Source organism: Grammomys surdaster, unplaced genomic scaffold, assembly GCF_004785775.1.
Source record: "Grammomys surdaster isolate TR1022 unplaced genomic scaffold, NIH_TR_1.0 131, whole genome shotgun sequence".
In the NCBI taxonomy this organism is placed as follows: Eukaryota; Metazoa; Chordata; class Mammalia; order Rodentia; family Muridae; genus Grammomys; species Grammomys surdaster.
Window position 1 is genome coordinate 4,645,689 of NW_021604589.1, and position 12,242 is coordinate 4,657,930.

A 12,242-nucleotide genomic window follows, 5' to 3' on the forward strand; every position below is an offset into this window, starting at 1 on the left:
TAAGTTATTCTTAAAGTTTAAAGTAGAAAGTGATCATGTAAGTACTATGACATAACAGTATTGCACTATTTTAAAAAACGTGCAAATAAGCAAAACACAGGTAGATGAAAAAGGAATATGTTTGCAAACTGTAGAGTAATAAAAGTCTTTTTAATTAAGTTTTGTTATGATTTTCCTTGTTAAAATACTGCCTCCTAACAGCAAAATGTAGCATCAGAGGTGTTTGCACTTCTTTGCTTTATAATGGGAATTGAGTGCATAGATGGCAAAAGTAAAAGTCCTTGGAAGAATGAGTCTTAGCTCCCCATAAACATATAGATTATGTTTCTTTTTCTAAGAGAAGACATTAATTTTTATGATCCACAACAATTTACATAATGTCTGCCTCTTTGTGAAGTCATTTTCAGGTAATAACCTTCCATCGGGTGCCAGAAAGATTACAGTTAGCAAAGTTTCTCACAAGTATGATTTTAGAATACTTATGAAAATAAGGCACATAATAAATATTGAGTGCCAGTTTGAATTTCAATGATTTTTTTCTTATTAAAAGAAATCTATTTTTATATGTCCAGACTATTTCCCCAAAGGAAGTCTGAGTAAAGGTTTAACGATATGCAAATCTGTTGCATATGGAGATGTGAGCTGGGAATGTAGTTCAAGTTAGAGTGCTTGTCTGCCATACATGAAACCATGGGTTCCATCCCCAGCACCACATAAACCTAGCATTCCAGAAGTAGAAACAGGAGCTCAAGATCATCATGGTACATAGTGAGTTGATGTAAGTATCACTATCTCTGTGAGTTCAAGGCCAGCCTGATCTACAAAGTGAGTTCCAGGACAACCAGGGGCTATTACACACAAAAAAAACCCTGTCTCAGAAAAACCAAGCCAAAACAATCCTCATCAAAATCAGATTTTTTTATTGAAAACATGTTTTTCTCACATAATGTATCCTGATTATGTTTTCCCTCCATCGACATCGAGTTCCTCCCCACATTCCTCCATCCATATACATCCCCTTCTGTCTCTCAATAGGAAACAAATAAGTTTCTAATGGATAATAAAATATAAGATAAAACAAAAAGTAATACACTAAAATAGGATAAACAATCAAAAGGAAATAGCCCAAGAAAAGGCATAAGAAACAGTTATAGATACAGAGGCCAACTTGTTTGCATACTCAGGAATCCCATAAAAACACAAAACTGGAAGCCAGAATATGCACACAATAGCTTAAAGAGAGAGACAGAGAGACAGAGACAGAGAGACAAAGACAGACAGAGATAAAGACTGACCCAGAGACCCAGAGACAGAAAAAGACTATATGAAATAAATTTAAAAATTTTTACCATATACAATTTAGTAATCTTTTTTCACTTAACATTATATCTTTTGTGTTGTTGTTGTTTTTGTTTTTCGAGACAGGCTTTCTCTGTATATCCCTGGCTGTCCTGGAACTCATTCTGTAGACCAGGCTGGCCTTGAACTCAGAAACCCGCCTGCTTCTGCCTCCCAAGCACTGGGATTAAAAGCATGCACCACCACTGACCAACTAACTACAAAACTTCTTAAAGTAAAATTAAGGAACAAAAATAAATGATCACATCATTTTACTTTTCCCCAATATAAATTTTATTATTGACACTTCAAGCTTGGCAAACGATCATGTTAATAAAATGAACCTAGATCAGAGAAATATTTTCATGAGACCAGCTTTGATTTCATGAGCACAAAGCAAGGAACGTTGATGGGGTTGGGGAGGTACAGTCAAGGAAGGGTTAAAAGGAGTCGATCTGCTGGAGGCTGCGTGTCATTTTCTTTAGGTGGTTATTATTCCATTCAAATGTCCTGAAATTGACAATGAGGTTTGTTGTTTGGTTTATGTTGTTTTCATTTTGGAGAATCCTTTTTATTCAATTAATAATCCTCAATTGTTTGCTTCTCGTGTGCATTAATAATCCTCAATTGTTTGCTTCTCGTGTGCTGTGCAATTTCAATTTCTAATTTCATTTTTCAGTGACAGGCTGAGACTGCCAATTCTTTATGCATCACCAAAGCCAAGATGATTGCTCTCTTGAGAAGCCACTTGGGACACTGGCCTGTATATTCTGTGCCCTACAGAATCCACCTCTTCAAAGATGGAGCCAGGGGGTTCAGAGTATGAAGCTGGGCACCTTTGAATTTCCTTAGGAGTAAAACTAGTAGAGTAGGTGGTCTGACCTTCTACAGGAATGTTTACACGAGGGCCAGACCAGGTTGGCTTGTAGCTTTTGGTATTGACTGGTGCATGAGGCACGTAGTGAGCACGATTGGTGGTCATGTAATCTATAGGTTCTTCAGGAAATTTCAGCTGCGGAGCAGGTTTTACTGGCTCTCTGCGGACGTTGGCCCAGTGTTTGTAATCCTCTCTGTTGGTGGTGGAGCCTTCAAATCGGTCGCTCTTCTTCAAATGGATGACTGGCCTGCAGGACTGAGCGGGAGCACCATTGGGGCTCTTGTAGTCGGCTTGCGAAGTTGTCAGAAGAGCCATCTTCCCTTCAGGAGGGATGTAGGGAATGGGCTCTTTGGGGATAATCTTGGGTGTTGGCCAAGCTTGAAATTTTTCTCGAAATTCAGTGTTGGATGCAAAAGGTATACCTATCCCAGGGTGATTTGGTGCAGGTTTCCAGCTCTTGGCAGGTTTCCCCATCAAACCCTTGTAGGAATCTTTGTGGGTGGTAAGGCCATCAAAAGGAATTTCACATGGTTTATATTTCTCTCCCTCATACACACACCGTTTCTCCACAGAATGGGCCACATAGCTCGATCTGTAGCTTGTCATACTCTCCAGGGGGAGGTTGCAGAGCTTGGGCCCAGGTGGAGGTTTGTAACTCACAGTATCCACAGGATTTTTTATGGGATAATCGTCCTGGTGTGTGGTTCTATGATCAAACCTACAGGACGCAGGACGGTATGATTGTTGTGGTGGAGAAATCAAAGATCTTTTTTGTTGGTTCCAAGGTAAATAATCAGCTTTGTACGTAGGCACCCACTCCGTTTTGTCATTACATTGATATCTGTTGTCTCGAGGTTTGATGGGGCTCACTCGACTGGAAGGGCAGTAGTTGTAGTGTTGATTATACGTTGTGAGGAAATGCATTTCTTCTTGGATTGGAGTGACCTTCTCGGGAAGATGGTGTTTCACCGGTACTATGTTGTATGCCCCAAAGTCTCTCTTTGTTGTGGACAGGCCTTCCATTGGTATAGGTACTTTCTGGTACTCCACCTTGGGTTTGAAGGACTCTCGGGGCATGTAAGAATGATAGGTAGGATACTTCTCGGTGTATTCGGAGAAAAAGCATGGTTTCTCTGTCTTCTCATAAATCTTGGTAGGGAGATGCGGGCAGTGATGTCTGCCACAGGAGCAAAGATCACAGATGCACTTCCTATTCATGAGAGCCATTCTCCTGACATCACTTCAGGTCATACTTGTTAGCACGAGCCTCCTCATGGACCCCCCAACCGGTCTGGTGGGAGGGCCACCAAGCTTCAAGAGGCTTGGCAAGATGCGGGTCTCTTCGTGAAAGAAAGCGTAAATGGCCTGCTTGTACAATTCCGCTTGCCCGGTTCCTTCCCGAAACTTGCCTTGCACCAGCAAGAATCACCCAACCCACACCCTAGGGGCGGGCCCACCTCTGCTTCCCAGCGCCAGAGCAGCGCAGCCTCTGCTGCGGCCAGGACCAAGTATCTAAAGCAGCTGGCCGGCTCCCCTAAAGCCTCCGGAAGCCACGGGGCCCAGACTGGGGGCCCTCTATGACGTCTCCAGGCCCTAAAGGTGTGGCAATGCTGTCACAAGGACTTCTGTGAGGTCAGGAAATTTCCTTTGCCTCACTGGCAGGCCCATGATAGGGGTTTCCCCATTAGGCCTTGGAAGAAAGATGAAAGACAGGATGACTGAATTTGGAGAGATCTTGGGTTCTCAAGTAAATAAATAAGTGCGTGGTCACGTGTAAAAATTAAACTGCTAGCACACGGGTACCACTTTCTCTCTCTAGAATATGTGGTCCACCATCTTATAGACACTCACTCCTTGATTTCCATAAACCTTGCTTTGAATGCCGTTTCCAATTCCTTTGGCCTCAAATGTCTGTTGCAATTCCTTCTCAGTATTATTCCTAATCTATCTACATTTCATCAACGAGCCAATTTTAGAATTTCCAGTCTGGCTGGGCGGTGGTGGCACATGCCTTTAATCCCAGCTCTTGGGAGGCAGAGACAGGCGGATTTCTGAGTTCGAGGCCAGCCTGGTCTACAGAGTGAGTTCCAGGACAGCCAGGGCTACACAGAGAAACCCTGTCTCGAAAAACAAAAACAAAAACAAAAAAAGAATTTCCAGTCTGGAACTGATAGGATTAAATGAAAATTTTGATCCTCAACCATTTTTGCATGGATTTCTCCCAATTCTATACAATGGCTGATATTGGTTGGCAACTAGGGAGTCAAAAATCACCTACACGCATTCTCTGTCAGCTTACCCACTATCAAACAGGGAGCCTATAGCTAGGGGGCCAACAAAACTTGCATCTCCCAAATATTTAAGTAAGCACCACATCAGTCCAAACCCTTCCAGGACCTGGAGTAAGACATACTTTTACTCTCCTTCCTATGGGTGATTTTGAGATTCACAGGAACTGAAGTCAATCCACGTTAATACTTATTTATTCAACAAAGCACCCTTTATGCTAAGTGTTTAGCTGAGAATAGCATAATAAAGGGAAACATAAGAAATTGGAGGTGGGGCATGTGTCCAACACCATCCTTCTTTCTGGTGGACAAAAATTATACACTGTGTGTGTGTGTGTGTGTGTGTGTGTGTGTGTGTGTGTTAAATAGGGCTGCACTTTGTCTGCCATACTCTAAACATAGCTTAAGGGTTAAGTGAGTTCAATGGTGATGGCAGAATTGGGCTGGAGTGTTTTGATGGCTTAGATGTTAAGAACATTTGCTACTTTCCTAAGACACTGAGTTCAATTCTCAGCACCAATGTCTGGTGACCAAGACTGTCAGAAATTCCAGCTCAGGGGAATCCAAAAAACCCTCTCTGGCTTCCTTGGGCCTCTGGGAACATACTCACACACTAAATAAATCTCATTTTTAAAGGGCAGGAATAAAGGCTGGTGTTATAGTTCAGTCTCACTCAGTTCAGTACCTACTACTACCTTTCCCAACTGGCAGAATGGACCAAGTGTTGAAATTCATAAATGAAATTAATACCTTTAACCCATTGTTGATTTATTCAAAGCATTACTCATAAACTGAACTTAATCTTAGAAAAAAAGAAGATTGCTGCCTAAATGTTGTGGTTACAGTTAGCGGCAAAAGGACATTGGAGATGAGCAGTGGTGGCTCACACCCTTAATCCCAGCACTCAGGAGGTAGAGGCAGGTGGATTTCTGTGTCTGGGGTATAGCTCAAAGGAAAAGTGCATGCTTAGCATGGTTGAAACTCTGGGTTCAGTCCTCAGCAAAACACACACACACATACACACAAACACATACAGAGAGAGAGAGAGAGAGAGAGAGAGAGAGAGAGAGAGAGAGAGAGAGAGAGAGAGAATACCAGTTAACAGAAATATGAATTTGATAAAATTCAATACTTATTCATGATAAGTAAACCCTCAGCAAAACAGGATTAGAAAGTTGGGGCTGGGGCTGGAGAGATGGCTCAGTGGTTAAGAGCACCGACTGCTCTTCCAGAGGTCTTGAGTTCAATTCCCAGCAACCACATGGTGGCTCACAACCATCTGTAATTGGATCTGATGCCCACTTCTGGTGTGTCTGATGTCAGCAACAGTGTACTCATATAAATAAAATAAATAAAAAAAAAAAAAGAAAGAAAGTTGGGGCTGGAGAGATGGCTTAGTGGTTAAGAGCACTGACTGCTCTTCCTGAGGTCCTGAGTTGAATTCTCAGCAACCACATGGTGACTCACATGCTTCTGCTGGGTCTGGAAACAGCTACAATATGTGTGTGTGTGTGTGTGTGTGTGTGTGTGTGTGTATATACATATATATAATCTATATAATCTTCTTTTTTTTCGAGACAGGGTTTCTCTCTATAGCCCTGGCTGTCCTGGAACTCACTCTGTAGACCAGGCTGGCCTTGAACTCAGAAATCCACCTGCCTCTGCCTCCCAAGTGCTGGGATTAAAGGTGTGCATCACCACCGCCCAGCACTATATAATCTTTTTTTAAAAAACAGGATTAGAAAGGAAATCCCTGAACCTCATAAAACAATATCTACTTGAAACCTCATCAGTAGTTATTTTTGATAAAAATCAATTAAGCAAGCCTTTTAAACCATAAAAGATCAAAATGTCTGCTAGCATCACTTTCCTCAACATTTCATGGGGTCCTAGTACACAGAAGTAAAAAGAAAGTATGTGAATTGTAAAGACAAAATCAAAAGCATATCAAATACAGGCGATATGGTTAGAGGAGGATAAGAGTCTACGGGAGACGTAGTGTTAAATGAGTTTAACAAGGGACTGGAGAGATAGCTTGGCAGATGAGAGCATTTGCTGCTCTTCCAAAAGACCTGGGTTTAACTTGAAGCACCCATACGTATGGTGATTGAAAATCATCCTTAACTCCAATTCCAGGAAATCTGAAATCCTCTTCTGATCCCAAAGGGTACCAGGCACATATGTGATACACAGACATACATGGAGGCAAAACACCCATACACATCAAATAAATAAATCTATAAAAAATTAAAAATAGTTTAACAAGATAGCCAGGTGTTGCGTGTTTAGGAAAACTCCATTCCACATGGACAACTAACAAACCCAGAAAATGTAAAAATTTGTAAAGACACCGGTTTCAATGACATGATTATAAAATCATAAGACCTACTGCCTGGAGGCCCCAGGAAACAAGGTCTGGAGAGCCCAGAGACCTCGGATAGAACCAAACAAGACGATTCCTAATTATACTCTGCTCTAGTCATTGACAGGTGCCCAGCAGAATCATGATCAGAGAGGCTTCATCCCGCAACTGATGAGAACAGATGCGAAGATCCACAGTGAAACATTAGGCAGAGCCCAGGAAAGCCTGTGGAAGATGGGGAGGAAGGATTGGAGGAGCCAGAGGGGTCAAGGACACCACAAGAAAATAACTCACAGAATCAGTTAACCAGGGCTCATAGACGCTCACAGAGACAGAACTAACAATCAAGGAGCCTGTGTGGGTCTGACCTAGCTCCTCCGAGTATTTGTTATGGTTGCGTAGCTTTGTGTTCTTATGAGACCACTACAGTGAGGATGGCATGCATCTGACTGGTCTGCCTGCTCTGGGGACCCTTTTCATGACAGACTTTATTTGGTTGTAAGTCAACAAATTTAGAAGCAGTTCTTTGAAACATATTTCTCCCTAAATCACATATATAAACATTAGTTTTCCTTTTTTCTTTTTAGTTTTCTGAGCCAGTGTCTTGTGTTGCCCAGACTAGTCTTTAATCAACTATGTAGCCAAGATGACCTTGAATTTCTGAACCTCCTGCCATTGAGTGCCTCCTGACTCCTGAGTGCTGGGATGACAGACTTGTAATGTGCCTGCTTTGTGTGGTGCTGAGGATGGGACCCAGGGCCCACGTACACACCACTAAAGCACTCTAGCACTCGAGCTACTTCCCCAGCCCTAGAAACACCACTAGTCAAGTTATGGGATTTTTTTAATGTTCAGGGACAATTTTTAAAATAATTCAGAGGGTTTTAGTGTGTACATAAAGTTGCTTATTGGTTACCAGAAAAGACTATGGAATCTTTTAATTTTCCAAGAAGTCTGATAGCAGAGACTAAAAGATTATGCCACCAATACTTGGCTTACTATAAATCTTGATTATTTACATTGGCTATAATTTGCCTAACCTAAACATTTCACACACACACACACACACACACACACACACACAAATGGAGTCATAAGATACATGATCCTTTATGTTCAAGTTCACCTGACATGAATTTGCATACTTTAACTTGTTACAATTACACCCTTTCTTTTTCTTTCTTTCTTTCTTTCTTTTTTTTTTTTTTTTTTTGGTTTTTCGAGACAGGGTTTCTCTGTGTGTCTCTGGCTCTGTAGACCAGGCTGGCCTCGAACTCAGAAATCTGCCTGTCTCTGCCTCTCAAGTGCTGGGATTAAAAGTCTGCGCCACCACTGCCCGGCTACAATTACACCCTTTCAAATTTTTGTGTCAAAATGACTTTTGGAAGAGTGTGGTGGGGACTCACACACAGTTGGACACATTCAAACTCTGTGAGTTTGAGGCCAGCCTGATCTACATAGCGAGTTCCAGGCCAGCCAGGGTTATATAATGAGGCCCTGTCTAAAAACAAAAAGCCAAAACCAAAGATAAACCTTTATGATTTTTGACTAGCCACATGCAGAAGTTGACATTTTAAATGCAAGATAGTCTTATTTTTAAGAAAATTGAAGCAAGGTTATTTTCATATATATACATATATGAATATATATATATATTCAAGGATATGTTCACTAAAACCATCATGTTTAGTAGAGACTAAAATTAGGAATTTTTGGTAAGTAGGATCAGTGTTTCCTACCCTCAACTTCTCATGCCATATACACATACCATATGGTATAACATTATTGCACTTAATATGTGACGAAATGTACTCTAATATATGCTTCCCACACAAGTTCATAAAATTAAAGGATTTCACACCTAGCCCATTGCCTACACTTCATTTTATTATTTATCACCACTTTACATTATTTGTAGGCATGATTTTTTAAAAATTACCTATCAAGATACCTAAGCAGGTCTTAGGTTTGTACACTTCAGTGCTCTGAGGTTTAACTCTGAGCATGGCAGGTAGTTACTTAACATTTTTCCCCCAAGACAGGGTCTTACTTTGTTGCTCTGGCTATGCTGGAACTTGCTACATAGATCACACTGCCTTTGAACTCACAGTTCTACCTGCCTGTACCCCGCAAATCCCGGTGCTGGGATTAAAGGAGTCCACCACTATATCCAGCTCTACAGTAGAATTTTAATATAAATTTATATGCCTTTGGATTCTACCTAGCCCACACCACATTTTAGAAGCCCTTCATATGAGCCTTTTGGGGGGGTTGTTTCTGTGTTTTGTTTTTGAGATAGGATCTTAATATGTAGCTCTGGCTGGCCTGGAACTCATTGTGTTGACCAAGCTGGTCTCAAACTCACAGAGATCTGACTGCCTCTGCCTCTGCCTCCCGAGTGCTGGGTCAAGGTATGTACGCACTTCCATACCTGATGTTCACTCCATGTAACTTTAATGAACAGGATTGAATGTTTCTGCTGTTGGTGGTTCAAACCTAATCTCCAGGAAAATAGTTTATCCAAGGTACATTAATTTCATTTTATTATGGAATGAATGAAGTGAAGGTGAATCACAATCTGTGTTAGATTATATTATTGTTCAAACCTTTGATGACTGTCCCAGTGGAACATTTCCACAACAACCCAGCACTCAGGTAATGCTTTACCTTGTGATTTATAGAGCCCCTTGGTTTAGGAGATTATACTATTGTGTGACTTGGTTTGGTGAGTGACATGTGGGTGGAAATGATAAATGTCACCTCTGAGTAGAAGCTTTAAAATCAGGGGTTTTACTTTGGTCTCATTTCTTACAAGTGGTGTTTCTAGGGCTGGAGAAGTAGCTCGGGTGCTAGAGTGCTTTAATGGTGTGGACATGGACCCTGGGTTCCATCCTCAGCACCACACAAAGCAGGCACATAACAAGCCTGTCATCCCAGCACTCAAGAGTCGGTGGCAGGAGGATCAGAAGTTCAAGGTCATTTTAGCTACATAGTGAATTAAAGACTAATCTGGGCAACACAAGATGCTGGCTCAGAAAACTAAAAAGAAAAAAGAACAACTAGTGCTTATATATGTGATTTAGGAAGAAATATTTTTCAAAGAACTGCTTCTAAATTTGTTGACTTATAGCCAAGTCAAGTCTGTCATGAATACTAACTAAGACACAAGGCCCTTCCACACACTCAAAAAAAAAAAAAACATCACCAATTTCAGTCTGATAACTTCTTTCAACAACATTCCTCATTAAATATTTTGCAAGTGCTTTTGGCAAGCAAAACAACGAACAAATCGATTTTTTGGTTGGTTTTGGTTTTTCAGTGTTTTGTTTTTGTTTGTTCATTTGTTTTTAGAGACAGGGTTTCTCTGTGCAACCATGACTGTCCTGGAACTCACTCTGTAGACCAGACTGGCCTCAAACTCACAGAGATCCACCTGCTTCCTGAGACAGGGTCTCAGTATACCAGGCAGGCCTTGAATTTGCTACGTAAATGAGACTGACCGTTAACTTCTGAACTTCTGCTAAAAGCTGGTATCACAGGCCTGCACAACCATGTCTGGCTCTGGAATTTTAGTTTTTGCTGTTATTCATTTATTTCTGCAACAGTGCTGTTGAATACTTGGAAGGTAACTAACTATATTAGAAGGAGAAAGACTGGGCTGGAGAGATGGCTCAGTGGTTAAGAGCACCAACTGCTCTTCCAGAGCGCCTGAGTTCAATCCCCAGCAACCACATGGTGGCTCATAACCATCTGTAATGGGATCTGATGTCCTCTTCTGGTGTGTCTGAAGACAGCTCCAATGTACTTATATAAAATAAATAAATAAGCCAGGCAGTGGTGGCGCACACCTTTAATCCCAGCACTTGGGAGACAGAGGCAGGTGGATTTCTGAGTTCAAGGCCAGCCTGGTCTACAGAGTGAGTTCCAGGACAGCCAAGGCTACACAGAGAAACCCTGTCTCAAAAACAAAAACAAAAAAACAAACAAATAAATAAATCTTTTTAAAAGAAGGGGGAAAGATTAGCAAACAAATTAATTTGATATTGCTTTGTACATATATGACCCATGTATGTGTACTTAAAGTTTCTATGTGGAGAAGAAAAGCAAAGTGTTCTCTGTTTTCCAATTCTCCATTCTTTCAAATTGTTTCACCTGTACAATGAGTCCCTCTAATGTGTTCTTAATCCCTTACATACATTCATGTATGTGCTAATATGCTCCTGTTACTTCATGTTTTCTTGGGTATGTTCAACCCCTACTTCTAGATGCTTTTCTGTATATGAGGAACTTGCCAAGGATCTGGGAATAAACTGGGGAGCCAAAGAGACAAATTCCAATTTAGTGAAAGAGACAGGGAATCATCAGTATAAATGACGAAGGCTCTGCAAGAGCCTGGCAAATACAGAGGCTGCTGCTCACAGCCAACCATTGGACTAAGCACAGGGTCCCCAGTGGAGGAGTTAGAGTAAGGACTGAAGGAGCTGAAGGGGTTTGTAACCCCATAGGAAGAACAACAATATCAACCAACCAGACCACTCAGAGCTCCCAGGAACTAAACCACCAACCAAAGAGTACACATGGAGGGTCCCAGGGCCCCAGCTGCATATGTAGCAGAGGATGGACTTGTCAGACATCAATGGGAGGAGAGGCCCTTGGTCCTGGGAAGGATCGATGCCCCAGTGTAGGGGAATGCTAGGGCAGGGAGGCAGGAGTAGGTGGGCGGGTAGGTGAGCACCCTCATAGAAGCAGGGGGGAGGGAGGATGGGATAGAGTGTTTCTAGAGGGGAAACCTGGAAATGGGATAAGATTTGAAATGTAAATAAATAAAACATCCAATAAAAATGATGAAGGCATTACATTTAAATGGCGAATAAGCTCTTTGAAACAAATCGGAAAAGGTAGTATGTGACATAGGACATGGCCAGGGAAGGCGAAAGGTGACAATTAAATCAGGGCTCTCGGGTGGAGGGGGGGTGGGGGGTGGGGTAAGAGCATTCCTAGCCCAAGCAACATCTCGTGGTAGGAGTGTGCCTGGCACAGTCAAAGACAAGCAAGGAAGCCAGTTTGACAGGTTCTAGTCCTCTGCAAGGTTTATGGGGATGCTAGTGCTAATAGAATTAGCAAGGAGCTAAGAGAGGTAATGGGTCAGGGACAGATCAGGGACGCGTTGAAGGCCACTGTAAGAATTTGACTTTTTCTTGGAGACAGAAGTCAATATCGAATTTGAGCAGAGGAGTGACATGATCTCATTTGCATATGTCACATGATCATTTTGGCTGTTGTTATAACATGTTATAGCATATCTGACTCCATTATGGAAGTACCATTCAGGTTGTAAAATAGCATATACATAGCACCACCTGCTAAAAATTGAAAA

General features: G+C 41.7%; 1 protein-coding gene across 1 annotated transcript; it reads right to left on the minus strand.

The window, feature by feature from the left end:
* Window positions 1-1,614: 1,614 nt before the first annotated feature.
* Window positions 1,615-3,786, minus strand: LOC114616045 (stabilizer of axonemal microtubules 1). The gene has a single exon (XM_028761591.1). It carries the CDS (start codon window positions 3,440-3,442, stop codon window positions 2,042-2,044), a length of 1,401 nt encoding a protein of 466 aa, XP_028617424.1. The 5' UTR covers window positions 3,443-3,786; the 3' UTR covers window positions 1,615-2,041.
* Window positions 3,787-12,242: the final 8,456 nt, after the last annotated feature.